Source organism: Gekko japonicus, unplaced genomic scaffold, assembly GCF_001447785.1.
Source record: "Gekko japonicus isolate JY-2015 unplaced genomic scaffold, Gekko_japonicus_V1.1 scaffold1146, whole genome shotgun sequence".
NCBI lineage: Eukaryota > Metazoa > Chordata > Lepidosauria > Squamata > Gekkonidae > Gekko > Gekko japonicus.
Genome location: NW_015173707.1, coordinates 119,103 through 139,509, shown reverse-complemented (window position 1 = coordinate 139,509; position 20,407 = coordinate 119,103). Strand labels below are relative to the sequence as shown.

Here is a 20,407-nt window from a genome sequence, read left to right as displayed (position 1 = left end):
CACAATTCCCCCCCCCCCCAGCTGAGGGGCTGTTTTTCCCTTCAGGGGCAAGACAGCCTTCTGTCTGTCACAAACCCCACTTTCTGCAATTAGGTAGATGGCAACCCAGGAAAAGAGCCGCTTTGGCTATGGCACCAAAAGTATGGAGCTTTCTCCTCAGGAATATATGCCTGTTCCCGTCTGTCATTGTTTTCTGCCATTGGGTGAAGACTCAGTGATCCCGTCTTTCTGCCCAATGTTTTAATTACTGTTTTATGTACCTTAAATATGTATTTTAGTTCTGGTTTAAATTGTTTTTATTAATTGTTTTATGATATATTTTACAATGTTTTGTTTTAATTGTTAGCCACCTTGGGGGCACTGATTAGGTAGAAAGGTGGCACAGAAGTTTTGTAAATAAATACATAAAATAGTTGAGGAGGAATTCATCATTAGGTATCTAACTTACTTAGATGATATTTTATCAGGTGCCTCAAAGACCTGATTTGGAGAATTTCGGCTTCTGCCCCTTTTGCGTTTGACAGATTCACTATAGCATACGAACTATACAAACATAGAAAAAAGTTCATCAAACATAATAGAGATATAACAATTGAAAGTGAGGAGGGGTGGTATATAAGTAAAAAAAACTGTGATAAAGCCTTAAATTGGTGCTCCCAAAGAATGATTGATTGGTACATGTAGAGGGCCCATGATATTTTGATATTTATGGGCAAGAGATCTTGGTGAGCCTTGGTCTAGTAAAGTAGCTTCCTGTAGAAATAATCTAAAGTGAAGTACTCTTGCTCCTTTTCTGCTCCAAGACGCTCCCAAGATTCTCTGTTCCTGGAGAAGGTTCATTGTTGAAATGCATGGTTTCTCATTTGAATGTGTATACATGTGACAATGCCTTATTTTTGAGCACCCATTTGAAGTTTTGCCAGTTTCTGTAGTAGCTTGGTGGATAATACAGATCCCTGGGTAACATGCAGTCCCAAGTATACAGGGTGTCATGTTATCTGCCAATAAGAATATTCTTAGTAATTTCAGATAGAACTGGGCTGGAAGCACAACAGATAATGCAGTGGCAAGCAGGTTTTTACAAATATGTATGATGATTTAAGAGATCTTCATTTGATGCTATAGTAACTAAGATAATTTCATTTATTTAGTAATTGATTTCATGTATTTCAACATTTCATCAAAAGAAGAGATTGTTTACAGGCATGGGCATTCTGAAATATGCATGGGATTGTGACTGAGTTGCCATTCCCTGGTTGGGAGCAGGGAATTCCCTGGTTTTTTTAGCTTCTGCCTGCTGCTGGCCAGCTGGTTAGGGGGAGAAAACCCCACCCCCAGACAGCAACATGCTGACATCACACAGAACTGATGTCAGCACGTCTGGGCCATTGCTCAGTGACACTCTTGTTTTGGGGCAAAACTATGATTTGAGGCTGATTTTACTCCCACGTGATGTCAACACGTTGCAGTGCTCTGCCCCGGAAAGTTCTTCTATTTTCCCCTTTATTTAAATGACTTGGTTCACAAGTGTCTATTGAAATGCATGGAAACCGTCCTAGTACTCACTGAATCAAATGTCTATAATCCTTTTGTAGGTTGATGCTATCATGAATATTAGGTCTACTAAACATTCTGAGGTTTGGCTGTTGTCTTTTCAAAGTGATTAAAATCTTTGTGTATGCAACCTGCTTTATAGTGAATAAACCTGCTTTCCTACTGCCTGATTATCGAGTTCTGTGTAATTGGAACGCTTTCATGCTGGTATGCATAGGAAAGTTGGCTTGATGGTTGCTATGTTTGTTCTGCATTTTCTGTTTTTTTGGTGCTAACAATTGGTCTACACCAAGGAAGGATTTAATTTATTTTCTCTTTTAAATTAAAAAAAATGAAACTACTTATGTTTTGTTGTCTTTTGTTTATATTTTTCAACATAGCATCCATGACAAGTTCTGGGCCCCCAAAGAAACGACATCGGGGATGGTCTCCCGGATCACCAGTCCCTCCTCCTGGCTTAGTTCTCCCTGTTCCTGCTATTCGGCCTCTTCCAAGAACAGGCAAGATTCTGATAAAACTGTTCAGACATTACAGTAGCTTGGTATCACTTCTTTCTGTGTATGGGTACAAGAAAGGTCATTAGAAATGCCACAGATTGTGTTCAGGCCTACTTCCAAATATTATTTGCAGTGTTCACAAATATAGTTTCAAGCTGGAAGAGTTAATTATGTTGACCAGAATATCTGTCTGTATATAAGCAGTCCCTTTCTCTATTGCAAGCAACACCTTACTCCCTACCTTCGAAACATTATCCGGTGCCTGCATTCAGCCTCATGGCATCCATTGCTTTCATAGTCACCATTTTTAAATTGCATTTCCCTCCTGTATAATCACAGTTCTTTAAGTTCTTTAAGTTCAAGGGGATATGGCGATCTTGGCCTCTTCCCTTCTTCACATTCTTGCTGAGCAGCCCCTTTATCTATTTTCTTCTTATTTGTTTGTCTATGGTTGTCCCACCCAATCGCGATGGATGGATGTATGCTGGCCCAACCCAAGGAAATGAGGAAGAGTCAAAATCACTTTCTTATATTCTGCTTTTGAAATGGCATGCAAGAGGCTTTCTAAAGTTCAAAATTAACAAAATGTTTTATTTAACTTGGAGGAGAAAAGGTCAGGTGGAATCAGGTGTAGGATGTATAAGATGAACAGATGATAAAACTGAGGTAACTTTGTATTCACACAAACACCAGATAATTTGTTGCTAACTAGTAAGTGTTTCTGCTATTTGACAAGGTCTTTAAAACGTTGAGGAGAGAAGCTTTCTTTTCAGTTTCTACTTAAACACTCAAGCATAGGTTTCTGTGTTTCACCGACATGTAAAGTTTAGAAGTCAGGAACATACAACCAAATTCCCTAAATTTTTCTTTATACACAAACCAGAGATCACTCCTCTTCTAAAAGCTATTTCCTTTCTTAACTGGGCAAGGATGACTTCTATTTAGTAGAAGCTATTTCCCTTTTTTCGCTTGAATGAGCATCCTCCTTAATCCACTCGCTCTCTTAGCATCCTTCCCATTCCACAGTCAGTGCTTGGCTGTCTCTTTTTCAACTGTCAATTCCCAACTATCATTCCTTAACTGACTCTTTCAACAGAATTCCGATTAAACAGCCTGTCTCTCAGAGAGACTGTTAGGCATTAACCCTTGACAGTCCGTTACAGGGGGGTCAAACAGCTGATGCTTCAATTTGGATCAGAATACTTGCACATGTCCACCCCCATACACAAACCTAATCTTCTCTTCAGTCTTCCATGTTTCTGCTGAACAAAGTGTGACAATTGCTTTCTGCAGTCCTGTATTCTGGCATGGCTCTGCCCTGGTGTTATTGTGTGCAGACTCCCATCTCCTGCTGGCTGCTAGATTCTCTATGTATTTTGCTTTCTTCTTTGAGTTCTCTTAACTTATGAGACGTTGAGAAAATATATTAGGCCTATCCTGAATTCTGTCTAATGTAGCATTTTTCAGAAAATAGAAGAAGGCAGTTCTTAGATGGAAGAGTACCTTATGATTTGTGTATTGCTGCTTGTAAAACATAATCAGCAACCAAAACTGGTGGATATGTGCATATCTATTTTCTTAAATACGACCCCAGTATATGTGATGGAAGAAAGGGATGAAAGAAACACATAATAAATATGTGTTTTAAAAAGTGTGAATGAACGTTGGTAGCAATCAGTCTCTCTATTAAAATGTTTTATTTAGAAGATTAGATTAGAAGACACACATAATTGATGAAAAAGTAACATTTAATGTTTTTAAACTTGCCTGATTTGAAAATGTACTGCGCAGGAACCAAATTTGTTTTGAAGAGCATGTTGGGGCCTTGGGCCCCTTTCTTATTTTTATGGGATTACTTTAAACCTTGACATTAATGGATAGCAATGTTCCAGTTGAGAGAGAACTAATTTTTTAACTGTATACAAGCCAATCCAAAATCCAAAAAAGTTTCCCAGTGATTCAACTTCCCCATCCTTATTTTATTCCTGTTTTTTTCTTTATAATTATAAAATCATCCATCTTTGCAATTTATGTTTAAAATAAGGATTTCATCTTGTTCTTATGAGGGCTTTGGGCTTCCTTTTAGTGAAACTAGCTATGGCTCCTTCATGTCTAATGTTTAGTGTTTGTGAGTTCAGAATTATGTAAACCAGTATCCATATGGATGTTGGAATTGCAGTCTACATTTAGCTTCCTGATCTGCATACCTTAGATCAGTGATTGCTCATCTCATTTCTTTATGCTTACAGGTAGTACCAAAAGGCTACCTCTATGAGGGCATCTAGCCTGGCACCTTGGAGAATGCGTATTCAGCATCTCGTATTTAATTTTCTTCCTCAGCTACACACCATATACTATTTTCCCCCCAAAGGTCATTTGCTTTAGGGATCGATCTAGGGAAAGATATTAGTTCTTTATTTAAATTTCATACAGCTACAAAGGGAAATGCAAAGGAGTTTTGAGTTTTATTGTCTTTAGTGATGGGGAGTAGTGGGAAGGACTTTCTTTCCGCTTAAATTGTCCATAGGCCAAATCACAGTATGAGTCTTCTAGTGACAGAAGTTTTTCTTTCTTCCTTTGATAGAGCCTGTTTTGTCAGTTCCAGTTCCTCAATCAATGTTACCTGGAATTTTACAGCCTCAACCAATCCCGGCAGGGGAAACTGTAATAGTTCCTGAAAATCTGCTGAATAACTCAGGAGTCAGACCAGTGATTCTGATAGGTAAGTTCATCATATGAAAATGTGGTGTAGATTAAAATGGTGAAATTTCACCATTGTGGTAATGTTGCACAAGTTTTCTATATTCATGCCATTTTCTACAAAATGATCAATCCCAGAGGTATGGGAAGTAACCCCAGCATAACAGAAAATCAGTCCAATGTATTTCTAGGTATCCCAGAAACATCCTTTGTAAACTGTAGAATGTTTATCATTTGAAATCAAGCCAATATGTAAGAGGTCATGGATAGGTCAAACTGGCCCTTCAGTACAGCACTACTGGAAATAAGCTTTTAGCACAATCAGTTAAATAATTTCTCTTTGCTATTAGAATGGTGGTTTTAAATAAACAACCAGATGGGTGTCTTAAGCGTTTTTAAAGAACTCTGTGTTATAGCGTAAGAATCAAAATGGGAATTGACCTAAACAAAAAACTGCTTATTTTTCGGATCCCACTCCAAATTTCACCATGATGAATGGGATACAGAAATAATTAACAGAAAAATTCAATTTTACACAAGTTTCATGCTTGTGTAAAACATTTTAATGACATGTTAATACAGGATGTGTGTGTAAAATGCCGTCATGCTGCAGAGGACTTATGGCGAACTTGTAAGGTTTTCAAGACAAGAGACTTACAGAGCTGGTTTGCCATTGCCATCCTCTGCATAGCAACCCTAGATGCTGCCTTGTTTTAAACTCACCTATTTTGAAAATGTACTGCACAGGCACCAAATTTGTTTTGTAGAGTATTTTGGAGCCTTGGGTCCCTTTCTTATTTTTATGGGATTACTTTAAACGTTGACATGAATGGATAGCAATCCTAAAACAAATGACCAGTTTATTTAGAAGAACCAGAATAAGGGCCTTCTCAGATGTTTTTATCAGAGAGAAATCTCAACCAATGAAAGTCTGAAGCACTTCCTTGGATCTTAGTCCAGCAATGCAGCATTCTTTTTCCTTACACTCTTCCATACTACAGTGGGAAGGAAACGCCAGTGGAGCATCGGCTTTCTTAATAGCCTGTGCTCCAAGAACAAATGGTTTATCCATTTACATTAACTCTTCAAAGTCAATGGATTTTTGGAGGAGACTAGGTAGAAGGAAAGGGGCAGCTTTTTCTCATGACTACCCCCTAGAATTCCTGCTGGGAGATAGGGGGCAGTTTCTCTGTGCTTGGGTCATCCCCATGGTCACTAAACCTATGCATGCTCTACTGAAACAAATAGGTATGCCTGCTCTGAACACCACTTGCCTTGTCTGCTGAGCCACCGTGGGCAACACTACTTTTTTCAAGTGAGGCGAGGCCTAGCACCTCTCTTGTGTGAGCACCTGGGGTGCCTCACTTGCTTCAAGGAGCGGTACCTGAATATGCATCCCAGCACCTACCCTGCTGCACCACAGCATCACAGTTTCATTTTCTGACAGCAGATGATGATCAGAGCTTCAAGGGCAAATAAATGAGGGACAGGCAGTGGACTGACAGGGAGACCAGGGCATTCATCCACATGTGGTTGAGTAAAGAAGCCCAGGAAAGCTAACTAACCAGTATTGCAAAGAGGTGGTATTCTATAGGCTCATGCTGCAGTGCTGTGAAAGGATCAATCTCCTGAAAATTTTTCAGGGAGACCACCATGCATAGCAAGATCTTTGGCATGGAACCCAGAACCAAGCCCCACTACAATAGTATCAGGTGTCCAGTGGCAGCAAAAGGACATCACCCCTGATTGCAGCTCCTGCTGTGCCAGGGAACTCAGCCATACAAGTGGTACCAAAGGATCCCATCAAAGCTGCCTTAGCCATCTCTTCCCAGACCAAAACCTCGCACACCACTTGAAGACCCTTCAACGACATTCTCCTAGGACTAATGCTGCCACTGCACTTGGAGTTATGTAGGCAGGGGTCTTTTCGTAGAAAAAGAGGTGCAGGAGCTCAGTAGCATAACTCATTAGCATATGCCACACCCCCTGACATAACCAGAAGCGTATCAGAAGGCCACACCCCCTGACATCACCGGAAGTGTCAGAAGGCCACACCACTTGACATCACCGGAAGTGTGTCAGAAGGCAACACCCACCGCTCAGGCTCCACTGGACTGTTTTAGATTGTTCCCTCTAAGCTGAGTTAGTGTGAGCTAGCTCACGGTTTTTTAGCCGCCAGCTCACAAATTTTTGTCTTAGCTCAGGAAGAATGGCTCCAGAGCAAATGAATTTATGCAGTAGCCAAATTGCTCACTCACAACTTCAGTGCCAGTAGCTCACAAAGTGGAATTTTTGCTCACAAGACTCCACAGCTTAGAGGGAACATTGGAGGCAGCACTCTGCACAGTGGTCAGAGTTGCAGATTGATGTGAGGAGACCCAGGTTTGTATTCTCACTCTGCTGGCTGAGTGACCCTGGGCCAAATCTCCCCTTCTCTACCTAACCTACCCCACAGGGTTGTTGTGAGGATGAAATGGAGACTCATGGGCAGGATCCCCAGCTTCCCTGGTAGGAGCACTAAAGAAATCTCTCACAATTAGGCTGCTGTGGGCCTAATCAGTTTCTCTGATTGGCTTCCCGCAGTTTGGCCCCATTATATCCTATGGGCCATTGAAGTCAATGGCGAAAAGATAGGGTATATTCTGGGGGCTGGAGGGGAGGGGGTTTGATGGAGAGGCTCCAAAATCGCAGAGTAGCTGCTGGAGCCTCTCCCCAAGATACCTGCCATGTTTCAGGAACATTGAACCAGGGGGTCCAATTCTACGGGCCCCCAAACAGGTTGCCCCATTCCCTCCATTGTTCTCTATGGTGGGGAAAAATAGTCCCATTTTTTCCAAGTCCATTATAGCCTATGGGGGGACCATTATAGTCAATGGGCCCCATAGACTATAATGGAGAATCAATCTAGGGGTATCTGGGTCTCAGGGGGGCTGTTTTTGAGGTAGAGACACCAAATTTGCTGCATAGCTGCTGGTGCCTCTCCTAAAAAACCCCATGTTTCAAAAAGTTTGGACCAGGGAGTCAAATTATTTGGGCCCCAGAAGGAGGTGCCCCTATCCTCCAGTGCCTTAGTGTGAGCAGAAGCTTAAAATCCCTGAGCTGGAGCTAAAATTTTGTGCACCAGCACCCCCTAATGCAGCTTAGAGGGAACTCTGGGACCCAGTTTTTCCACCCATATTACTTCCGTTGGGGAGTTAATTCCCCTGACGTTTTCTAATTTACTGGATTCTATGACCTCTGTGATGTATAATGCAATACCTCCCCCAATCCATCCTTCCCTGTCCTTTCTGTAAAGCTTATGCCCAAGAATTACTGTATCCCATAGATTTTCCCCCTTTCACCATGTTTCTGAGATACCTACTATATCTAAATTTTAATTGAGCACCAAGCATTCCAGCTCTCTGCCATCTAGGCTCAGAAACGTCTAGCATTGGCATTAAGACACCTATAATGTGTTTCCATCTTCACCAACCTTCACCTCCCTCAGTCCCTTAGTCACCACACATGACCCTGATTCAACATCCTACCATCACTCTCAAGTTCTGTTACACTCTTATCAATATTACAAAATCATCCCTTTGGACTGATTTGTCCTGAACTGGAGGCTCCCCAGCTCCTGTTGGCTGTCCCCCCAGATTAGGTTAAGAACTGCTCTGCCACCTTTTTGATATTAATCACTAGCAGCCTTGATCCCTTTTGGTTCAAGTGAAGTTGCTTCCTCTTCTGTGGTATACCAAATCCTAAGGAATAGCTTTCCTGACAATTGCGTGCTAAAACAGCTAGTCAAGCAAGCCTGAGTGAAGGTGAGTTCAAACCAATCATGGCTCTTTTCTTTCTTTCTTCCCGCCCCCCTTCTCTCCTCAACCCACGCATGCAGTCTGCCATAGGGTCCGTGTAGTAATTGACAGATATTTTTGTTGTGTTGGAGGAGGTATGGAAATTGTCCCCCGTCAGCTCCTGACGGGAAAAATAAGATTATCTATCAATCTAATTCCTGTCCTTCTCTGAATTCCTTCTTCCATTCCTGCAGAAAACCATGCACCAGATTAAAAGTGATGCAAAACTTCATTAAAATATATCAATTGCTTCAATAAAGAGCTATACTAAAACTGAAATAAAATCAAGCATGACTTACATAAAAACTCTGCAAAGTGATAAAAGCTGCTTCTTACCCTGCACAGGTGAACGGCAGCATGCTTCTGAAGAGGAAGAAGAACAAAAAGATTACCTTAGTGTAGATGGAAGGGTGCCCAATGAGGAGGGAAACAGTCACTCAAATGAGGGGAGGTGTAGATGAAGCCATGTGGAAAGAGTCCCTGGGACATAATAGGGGTGATACTGGGAAGCTGGAAGGTGTACTTGTTCCTGAGGGAGGCCCTGAAGTAGTTGAAACAAATTTAGTGTTTCCCTCATACAAATTTTCCTCTCCTGTTATATCTCACATGCCCATGTTATCATGGACTTCACAGCAATTTCTGGCTTGTTATTTGTTTGTTCTGTTGAATAAACCTCATATAACAAAATTCACTATAGGTAAGTCTATTAAGTGAGTTTTCAAGTGTGGGATCATGTGGGCTCTTCCAGGGGCTTTGATTGGGTATAGATTCTGTGTTTGAATGTTGGCTAGTGGTGTTTGCAGGGAGAGGAAAAACCTGTTGGGGCACACAAATAAAAATGGAAGGGGGGTGAGAGGAAGTGGTTTATAGTTTCTGTTGCAGCTGTCTTCTGTGGTGCAGAGCAGAAATGGGATATTTTGGGAAGGGATGTTTGATTAAGTCATCAACTCTTTTTCCTCATATATGTCCTAAGGCCAGTTTTTGTGTCTCATACTACAGTCCAGGTTGCATCACTGCTTGGGAATCCACTTCCCAGTTTTACACATGGGAATTAAGCACCTCATCAGAAAAATTTGCTCCTTCCACATTATGAGTTATGATATTTGGCTTCAGTGTCCGCAGCAAATTTGTCCCAGAAAATGTCTGGAACTGTTTCCAGGCTTGAAATCTTTGGTTTTGAGAAGAACCTGGCCAACAGCTTTTCTAGTCAGTTTTACAGTCGTACTGTACTTTGTTGTAGCATCATACACATTGATAGTATTGTAAAAATAATAATAAAGAATCTCTCTCCTTGATATGCTAGTTATTTGTATATATTGATGATATGTCACTTTTCTGTGGAGCTGCTTTAGGTGGTTCATGAGTAAAAACAGCCCTCAGGTGAGATGGAGACCCATAAAATCCCATATATAGTTGGAACTTTTCAGCTAAAATTTTGAGTAAAGAAAACTGTTTAAGCATGGTGCCTAAAGGACAGTAAATGAGCTGCCAGGCAAGCCTCAAGGCAGAAGATGTTCCAAAGGGAAAGAACCACCACTGAAAAAGCTCTTGTTGCCTCGTGCAGGCCAAAGTACAGAGAGCATGGTTTGGGAAGAGGATTTTAACTGCCAGTCTAGACTGTGCAAGAGGAAACAGTCCTTTGGGTACTGCAGCCTAAGCTATTTAGGGCATTGAAATTAAGAATTAGCACAGAATTATGCATGGGGAAAAATGGGCAACCAGGGGGACCTTTCACTGTAGGGGTGATACGATCCCTGTACCCAGTAATCTGACCACCATGTTCTGGACCATGTTTTGAAATTTTCAAACAGTGCATTTCTAACCTAAATGTGATCAGAGAATGGATCACTGTGGCTAGATCCTGGTTTTAATTGAATGGCCATATCTGGTATTATCAGCTGAAGCTGAAAGAAGGTACTATGTGCCAGACCAGAAATCAGAGCCTCCGGCTTTTGCCAGTGGGTCAAGAATGCTCTGTTTTGTTTGGTGTTCCCTGATTTACCCTCCTTTCTGTTTATGTCTATGTTTTTGTGTTTGTTTTCAATTATAGCTATTGTTTTATATCTTACATTTTATTTTAACATTTTGTTTCTTCACTACGTTGGGAATCCTGAACTGGGTCGAAAGGCATCATTAAAATGCTTTAACCAAAGAAATAAAACTATAGGTCAGGATCCATCAGTAGTCCAAAGCTGTTAAGTTGTTTCTTCAAGGGAAGTGCAACTCCCTCTAGGACAAGCTGATTCCTCAGTCCTCAAGCAGCTTTGTCATTGACCAACAACACCTCAGTCTTATATAGATTGGGCTTCAGTTTATTGGTCTTCATCCATCTCATTACCTTCACCTGTTTAGGACTTCAACAGACTCTCTGGTTCAGCTGTTAAGGAGAAATAGATCCCAGTTGTCATCTGCATATTTGTAGATCTTTCCAGATCCCCAGGTGATCTCTTCCAGTGGTTTCATGTAGATATTAAATGGTATGTGTGTGAGAGGGGTGCAAGATGGACACCAAGGCATAAATGCCACAGAACAAGCAACAGACCCCCCCCCCAAGTCACCTTCTGGAATAAGCCAGCCAAGTAAGAGCAGAACCACCGAAGCACAATGACCCATGACCAATATATCAAAAGCCACTGCAAGGTCCAGGAGAATAAAAAAGAATGCACTCACCTGCTGAAAAGCATTATTAGTGTGATGAAGGCCATTTCTGTCCTAAACCAAGGCTAGAATCTAGAGATGTATATAGATTAATCTGTCTGCTCCACGATAATCTGAAACTCCACAGGTACCACCTACATTTGCACCTTGTCCAATAATGGAATGTTGGCCCCTGAGCAATAGTTGTTAAGGTAATTCAGGACCAGGGACACCTTCTGCAAGAGGAGCCTCATCATGACTGATTGTTTCAAAGCAGCTGGAAATACATCATCCATCAGAGGGTATTTATTACCTCCCCCGACCCACTTGACCCAACCAGATCCAGCTGTCAACCACAAAGTGCGAGGGTTGAGCCTAGGCATGAGAGAGTGCACAGTTCAAAGCAACTTGTCTGCTTCATCAGGCCAGCTGAAAGTCATCTGTACAGTTAGGACCAGACTGTGCTCCAATAACATCCTGGGATTGAACATGATCTCTATATCACAGCTGGTATGAGTAATTTTATTTGCAAAATGTATCACAGAAGAGTCACAATGAGCAAATTAATTTTTCAATATCCTTGGGGCATCTGAGATAGAATTTCTCTCACAACCCAGAAAAGCTCCACTGTTTGGCATTGTACAGATACAATTATGGCACAGGAGTGCATTCATTTCATTACTGTCACTACCACAGAGTAGACACAATAATGGGATCTCACCCATGCTCAGTTGCATTTGCTTGTAATCATCTGTGTAGCCATTTCTTTGCCTGAGCCCTTAATATCCTTGGTAAACCAAAGGACATTTTTGCTCCATATTGCTACACCAAACTGCTTTTACCCTCTAGATTTTAGGTATGTATTTACAAGATTAAACCTGCATTGGGAGTCTCAGGATGCAAAGGCAAGTTTAGATGGGGTATTTGGAGTGTAAAAAACCAGCACAATGAAAAGGCATCTCTTTCTCCCATTTGTTCGCTCAAAATCATGGCCTCCAGAAGGTTTGTGGGGGGTTTTTTAATTTAAGAACAAATGCAGAAAGAGTTGGGGCCTCTTCACATGAGTTTGTGTATAAGGTGTGTATCCAGTTTTTGCAATATGGTCTTCAGAATCCATCCATCTATAAGGTCTCAGTGTTGCATTCAAGGGCCCCATTTCCCTGCTTGGGGATCCCTGAATTCTTACACCTGTTTTTGTATGCATAATGGTACTGGTAGCTATTGCAAAATTGTTTAAGTTTTTTCTTTTTATAGGTTATGGCACTTTACCCTATTTCTATGGGAATGTTGGAGACATTGTAGTAAGTCCTTTACTAGTGAATTGCTACAAAATTCCACAGCTGGACAACAAGGATTTGGATCTTTTCGGTTTGACGGGGAGTCAGTTACTAAGTGTGGAGAACATGATTATTTTAACAATACAGTATCTTGTCCGATTAGGTAAGGCATTACATTGCGAATTGATTTTTCTTTCTTTTTAATGCCAGTTCTTACAAATCATGGCCTTTTACTGGTGATAAGCCTTTTGTTGCTTGTCTTTGTGTATAAGTAGTTCTGTACTCTAAGCTTGGGAAAGCAAAATTGAGAATGAGAATGTATTTGAAATGTGAAGCATGTATTTTCTGTTCTGGAGCAAATTGGCTTCAAGGGCCTGGCTTACATCCGGAAAACAGGGCCGGAAAGGGTTAATTTCTCCCTTGCCCAGCAGTTCTCCACAGCTTCTGTTCAGAAGACTTTAAAGAGATGGAATATCTACTTAGTCTTAGACTTATAAATTCTTGTGTGAGATCCCCCCCCCCCCCCAGTCTCATGTTTGCCTAGGGTATTGAACCTGCAGTTGTGGTAAGATCAGAAGGACTGATCTTTTCTTTAGGATCTGCAAGTAACTGATTATATGAAAGTAGGGGTGCCAGCCCCCATGTGGGACTTTGGGATCCCCCGGCATTACAGCTCATTTCCAAACTACAGAGATCAATTCCCCTGGAAAAAAATGGATGCTTTTGGAGGGTGGACCCTGTGGTGTTATACCCCACTGAGGTCCCTGTCCTCCCCAGGCTCCACCCCAAATCTTCAGGAGTTTCCCAACCTGGATCTGGCAATCCTACCTCCTATTCCCTGCCAATGGCTGGGGGGGGACACCTGGCAACCCTAGTTGAAACCGATGTCTGTTATGTAAATGACACAACTTAGTATCTAAGAATTAAGGGAATCTTTGTGCAAGGTAGTAGCTGCATGTAAGACAGGAATGAGATTCTGAAGCCCGTGCTTTTGACCAGATCAATGCAATTGCTCACCTGGATGGAATGTTTAGACTTTGTAAAATGACAATCAAGTGAAGATTGCCTACTAGTTGCAGACTTTCCTGACATGCACTCACATTCCATTTTGACTAGGAAGGCCCTATCCATTATGTCTAACCTGTATTTGTGAAAGCATTTATGATGCATCCTTTGTACCTGAGATTTTCTTGACCTACATATATATGCTTTCTCTTACAAACTTTATTTCTTTCAGAAACATCTATGGTTATTTTAAACCAAGAACTCAAGAAAATGTCTTATACAAAGGCTCTCTCTTAGAAGAATTTTCATTCATTAGTGCTGTACTAGTATCTCCCCCCCACACACAAAAAACTTTTTACTTTCAAAGAAAAATGTGGTGTTTAAAAAAAGATTTCAAAGACAGGGGAACCCTCCTTGAACACATTTTCATTATATTCCAGCATCACTATGCTTATGCTTGGTTATTCTCTTCTAAGTATTTTACACTTCTTCTCTAAGAACTGTAGAATACTACCAATAATACAAAGTTTTAAGTTGAGCTCGGTAGGGGCTAAAACTTAAAATATATTTTTGGATGTCTCAAAAGATAGGAGGGAAAGGCTAGACTAAAAAGATGCTGAAGAATTGGAAAATGTATGTATGTTACATTTCATTTTTGAAATTTAACAGCTCTGTATTATGACAAAGTGGAGGTTGAAAAGTTGGATACAACTAGCTTTTTCCACTGGTGGAAAAAAAGAGGAGGGAGTCCCCTTTTCCCACCAAAAATCTATGCTAAAATATTTGAAGCATTTATATTGTTTGGCTTATCCTGGTTGGATTCAGGAGGTGGTGAGTGGTTAATTAAAGGAGGACATAGTCTGACTGCCTTGAAGGAGGGAATTTTGAAATCTCTCTGGAAAAAACTTTCTTTCAGCCTTGACTATTTAAACAGCTATTCCTTTTCTGGCCAAGGTGCTTGAGTGTGTGGTGGCTTGTGCAACTCTAGGTTTATGAATTATCTAGACCCAATCTAGTTTCTGACTTGGGTTTGGAACTAAGAATGCTTTGATCCACCCTGATGGATGGCCTTCATCAAGAGACAGAGGAGAACTGTGAGCCTATTGATGATATTGGATTTCTCAGTGGCTTTTTATACCATCTGCTATGATATCTTTCTGGAATGGTAATCATGAGCCAATGGTTCCATCTTTCTTTGGCGTGACTGGTATAGGAAGTTGATGAGTCAAATATTGTGTTGTCTGTAGTGTCTGTTCATTTGACTTTGTGCTGCCTTGCCCTTTGTATAAAATCACTGTGGAGCCATTTTATATGTCTCTTCTATTGGTAAATCCTTGTTGATGGTTTCAGTATGATGTCATTGCTGCTATAGTGGGCTTTTTTGTTTGTTTGTTTGTTTCAGTGCTGATTCATTTTGGGTTTTTTTGCTGCTGGTCTGATTTTAGTGATAATTTATTTAATATAGGTCTTTTTGAATGGATGTATACTGTGTTATGTTTTTAAGCTATTGTTGGGAGTTGTTCATACTGATTTGAAGGACAACTGATAGAAGCATCTTAAATTAATAAATTTGACTGAAGCATGTTGTACTTTGCTACTCATAGACGACTTCCAGTTGTTCAACTACAATGGCAAATTCACTGGCAGTACTTTCATTGCTGTTCAGTGTATCTTTGATACTTTTATTAAATCATCAGCACTTCCAGCTCCTCCGGTGTCCTCAGAATCTGAGAGCAAGTGTAATCACTGGTCTTGTTTAAGTAGTACTTTCTATTCCTCTGTGCCAGTGTTCAGGCCTCTTATCAATGTGGAGTGCAAACCTTGCTGCAGGGCTGATGTGATAATGGATTCTTTAGCAGCCTGTCAGCTGTTTTCTATGTGAGGCTTAGAGAGCTATCCTGAGCAGGGCTACTTGTATCTATTCAGTGGGGCTTACTCCCAAAAAAGTATTCTTAGAATTGTAAATGTTTTCTCCTGCTGTAAATATTTGGTGGGAATAACAGGGTGAAAGGACTTATTCTCTGTTACTAATCTTGCAATATCTGTTTTGTTCTAGTAAGGTTTTTGTACCTGTTGTAGAAAAAGATTTTTGTACCTGTTGTAGGAGCACAATCCACCTAAGTTAAGCATTTCTAAGTTGTATTGGCATCAGTGGAAAAAAGTTAGGCATGTGCTGGAATTGAGTGTATTGTGACATTTTTCAAAATGTTAGGGAGCAGCACTATCTTTGATTATTCCAAACCAGCATGCTTTTTATTATTTATATTCCGTCCTCATGTACTAATTTTCCTTGTGTTGTACGTGTATGTGGAAAGTAAATGATTGTTATAGTCTGGAAACTGTGCTAAGCAGAATTATCAGAATAGCGAGTAAAGATGTTTGATTAATCAGGAACTAATTGAAATCTTATGAAAATTGATGACATTCTGCAGTATCTTCTTGCTGAAAATGAGAAAATAGAAAAGTAGTGAATAAAAATCCTGGATTCATATTTAGTCTAGTCATAATATTTGGTAGTTTTTTCTTTCTACCAGGACATGAACTTTGAGTGATTTTACTTCCTCCCCTCAGTTACTCATATGTTGCAGCCCTTATACGGAAGCATTTAAAGCTGTTCCTACGTGGTGGTGCTACTCTGTGTTGTAAAAGTTGTTAGTACCTTAGCATTTGTGTTGGCCCATTCCTGTTGGGTAGGATCTTGCTGTGAAAACAGAAATCATGTCCAGCCTCTGGGAGACTCTTTCCAAGCAATCACCACTCAACAGTCGGAGAGTGGGGAGAGAGGATTAGGGTTGCTAGGTCCACCCTGGCTGTTGGCAGGGGGTGGGAGGTAGGGTTGCCAGCTCCAGGTTGGGAAACTCCTGGAGATTTGGGGTGGAGCCTGGGGGGGACAGGGACCTCAGTAGGGTAGAACACCACAGAGTCCACCCTCCAAAGCATCCATTTTCTCCAGGGGAATTGATCTCGGTCATTTGGAAATGAGCTGTAATGCCCGGGGGGATCCTCAGGCCCCACGTGGGGGTTGGCATCCCTAGAGGGGCTGGATGGTAGAGGTAGACTATTAAACTGCCAGATAGGGCTGAGTAAAATGAAAGAGTAAAATGGAGTTAGGAAATCAGGACCCTTATCTTCTCAACTTGTGTTGTACAGGTCTGAGGCCAAGATTAGTGAACCACTAAGCTTTTCACCCTCTCTAAGTGAATCAAAACTAGGAATAAGCCGTGTCTCAACTACGTTTAACCTGCTAAGCCCAATGTACCAAATTCAAGGAACCCTCAGATGTGCTGGTTATTTAAAAAAACCAAAAAAAAACCCAGCACCTTTATACAACAAAAAAACAGCACATAAATTATCCAGGCATTTCAGCCCTCGACCCACACCTGTCCTCATACAAGAAACATGACCCCTACCACTCCCTTGTCTAGAAACATGACTCCTACCACTCCCTTGTCTAAGTGTTTCCTCATTCTGCCAAAAGACATTTTTATCCATGTACTTGGGCTCAGCTAGCCCTGGAGTAGAGACTCTTACTATGATTGGGCTAGTGGATACATTAAGAAGATTATAAACAACCTGCTCCTATGTGAATGGCCTCCATGTTATAGTAGTAAGTGTTTGAAGGCTTTCATGTTGGTGTTCTACGTATATGAAGCAGCCTTAAATGTAAAGTTCTCAGAATTATGCAAGCCTCCTTCCACTTTTATGAGAATGTTGGCTGGGATTATAAGAGAGTGGAAGTGCCTGTTTCCTAACACCAGTCAGTTTAACACAAGGCATAGTGGTCATCTCAGTTTCCTATTTCTGATTATTGACTGTTCTGTAGACAGGAAGAATGAAAAACCAGGTGCAAGGTGAAAAGATTTTTTGAAGTTCTATGGATTTCACTCTAGGCTTCGTCAGGGGATATAGAAAACTTAAATAAATCTTTTTCACCTTGCACCTGGTTTTTCATTCTTCCTGCCTACTAGTGTGGCCATTGTTTCTCATGACTGTTCTGTAGGCCAGTAAAATAAGTTTGTAATGAACTCCCCCTACCCTGAATCTGAGCTCTTAAAAGCACAGCATTATGGATTCATTTAACACTTAAGAGAACCAGAAGACCTTATGGCCAGACTGTCCACCAACCCAATGCACATTTATGGGATTTACAACTATAGTGTGCCTCAAGCAAATTATAAGCGGGGATAAAGTTGTGGCTAAGTGGCAGAGCATCTGCTTTGCATGCAAAAGGCTCTAGGTTCTAGCATCTCCAGTTAAAATAATTAAATAGTTGGTGATATGAGAGACCTCTTCTTGAAACCCTGGAGATCTACTACCAGTCCAAATAGGCAGTACTGGCCTTGATAGACCCAGGGTCTGACTCATTGTAAAGCAGCTTCATGTGATTAAGTATCCTTCCAAAATATTTTTTTCAGAGAAAACTGATCAGGGAAAGGCTTCCTAATTGTTTTATGTGCCCTGAAGCAGTATTTTTTTTCTTCCAGTTTGTTCTCTATGCCTGTCTATCTTTTTATAGTGGCTTAAGCTGTTCATTTTGTATACAGTAGTCTGAGTCCAGCAATATCACATCCATGTCTGGATACCCTTTGACAGCTTACTTACGTGGTCATTATAATATAGATATGTAGCTTGTTGGAAGAGACTTTGGAAAATAAGTTTTGATCTTTTTTTTTAATTGCAGGTCCTGATAAGATACCTCTCAGGGAAGAATTTGAACAGATCATGCTGAAAGCTATGCAGGAATTCACTGTGAGAGAGCAGTCCTTACAAATGAGTGCTCAGTACATCTCCTTGTCACCAGCTCAACTCCCGTGGCTTGCCAGGTTAATTGCCAGTGTCTCCCAGGACATGGTGCATGTGATAGTTACTCAAAATTCGCTCGCTGAAGGCATTTCAGAAACATTGCGATCTCTGACTGAAATGAAACGCCAGCAGAAACTTCCAGATTATGTGGTTGCCATCTGCACATCAAAGATCAGAGGAAATGAGTTCTGTGTAGTAGTGTTAGGTAGGTACCTTTTCTGTCACATGTTAAAGACACAACATAGATTAGATGATGGTTTATATTGACTTAGCTTTCACTGATGAAATGAAATGCAGATTTTGTAGTTCTCACAGGTGCCTTGAAGAACCATTTTATTCACACACTGTGGTTAATCATACTGTGTGGTTAATCAAACAGCTCCTGTTTAATACCTCTCTTACTGCTGTGCTGTATGCTGAAGAATTTGAAGTTGAAGTATTTATAGTTGTATACTCATGAAATACACTGAGTTACATCCATTTTTATTGCAAACAAGTTTTATCATTAACTGATTTTAGAATGCAGAATGTGTTGGGATAACCAAACAGCTACTAGAGATTACCGTGCAAGTACCTACTTTTCAGGTGCAGTCGTGTGTTTACTCCACTTAGGCTATCTGCAGAACTCTTCAGCTTTCTTAGATTTTTATCTTAAATGTATTAATCAACCTTAACAACCTTAAACTGCTCATACACATCTGGGATTATTTGTTCTTTCAGCTCATCAAGGAAAAGAGAAAAGCCCTTTAAAGGGCTAAAAGGGGCAGGGGAATGGTGGGTGGCAATAAGCTGACCTATGCCGTTTCGAAAGAGAAGCTTAGTTCTGCTCCCCTCCCTATACTGGCAGTGGGGGAGCATACAGATGGACATTCCACATGCACATTCCCCTTTAAATGGGAGAAAAAAACAGGCTCCCCCCCTTCTGATTAAAAGGGAAAGTCCCTGGAATGCCACAAATCATGCTTAGATGTCATATGGATATTTGCCTTTAAATTCAGGGGCTTCGTGTATTCCATGCAGGGAAACCTGCCTTTGTAGAAGCAGCCTGGAAATGTCTTTTGACCAAGGTGAAAATAAAATCATTTTCTTTGACTTGGTTGGTACAGATGAAATTTATTTCTTTGCCAAAATTCTTCTGTGTGGAAAGGTTAATTTGAAGCTGTTTTTCACTTTTTAAAAATACAGATAATTTTCTCTGATGTTTTGTCTTCAGAGATGTTTATCATCTCACGTTTACCTGAGTTTTCCATTCCTTTTGAGAAAGTTCTCCCTCTGCAGACTTCTGGTAATTGGAGTAGCTCTCACAAGGCCACCTGATCTCAGGGAATAGCAGACATGTGGTGTCGTTAATTGATATAACTATACAGGAGATTGTTTCTCCTTTTACGAGAAGGTGTAGGACTTGCTCATACAAGACTTTCTGTGATTAAGGGCTATAATCCTTTGAAATATCTTCATGCAGACTGATACTGCTCTCATCTACACAGTGTTTTCTCATGCTGCATGGGGAAAAAACTTCTAGCCTTCCTCACACTATTTGTCTGAACATGTGATTGTTACTACAAACAGAAATGGAAAGAGATCCATTTCCAGATTGAATATCTCTGCCACTATAGATGTCATGTTTGCATTATAGACATAAGAAATCCAGAAGGCACTTTTAGTGTTATATGTAAAAATGCCCTTGGCCCTTTGTACATCACAGATGCCAGGCTTTAGAGGTCACAGGGACAGTATGGGGTACATTTAGCAAAGAGTAGGAGGCTGCAATTGACATGTTAGTGCACAACCCCTCTGTATGTTGACAGAATGGTGGAGAGCAGGAGCAGGTACATATATGTTGGCACCAGCACCTATGTGAGGAGGAAGTGTCCACGTGTACACTGCCTCCATTTGACAGAGGTACCTGATTATGGGGAAGTATATGTGTGGATGCTTCCATGGGTTCTATCTTTATGTGTCAACAGTCTGTTTTGGTTGGGCCAATGTGTTCATGCCTGCCTCTGTGCTCCACATGAGAGGAGTGGTTATGTGTAGAGGGCTTCTTTTGTTTGTCTCAGAATGTGAACTACCAGCAGTTGCTATGGCTGTTCATGAA

At 40.8% G+C, this 20,407-nt stretch overlaps 1 protein-coding gene across 1 annotated transcript in view; it reads left to right on the top strand.

Moving 5' to 3' along the window:
* GREB1L (growth regulation by estrogen in breast cancer-like) overlaps nucleotides 1–20,407 on the top strand; it is a 121,888-nt gene that overhangs the window by 33,706 nt on the left and 67,775 nt on the right. Inside the window, exons 8-11 of the mRNA XM_015423303.1 lie at nucleotides 1,935–2,054; nucleotides 4,651–4,773; nucleotides 12,479–12,664; nucleotides 18,188–18,514. Of these exons, the coding sequence (XP_015278789.1) occupies nucleotides 1,935–2,054; nucleotides 4,651–4,773; nucleotides 12,479–12,664; nucleotides 18,188–18,514 (756 nt within the window). The remainder of the gene's footprint in view (nucleotides 1–1,934; nucleotides 2,055–4,650; nucleotides 4,774–12,478; nucleotides 12,665–18,187; nucleotides 18,515–20,407) is intronic.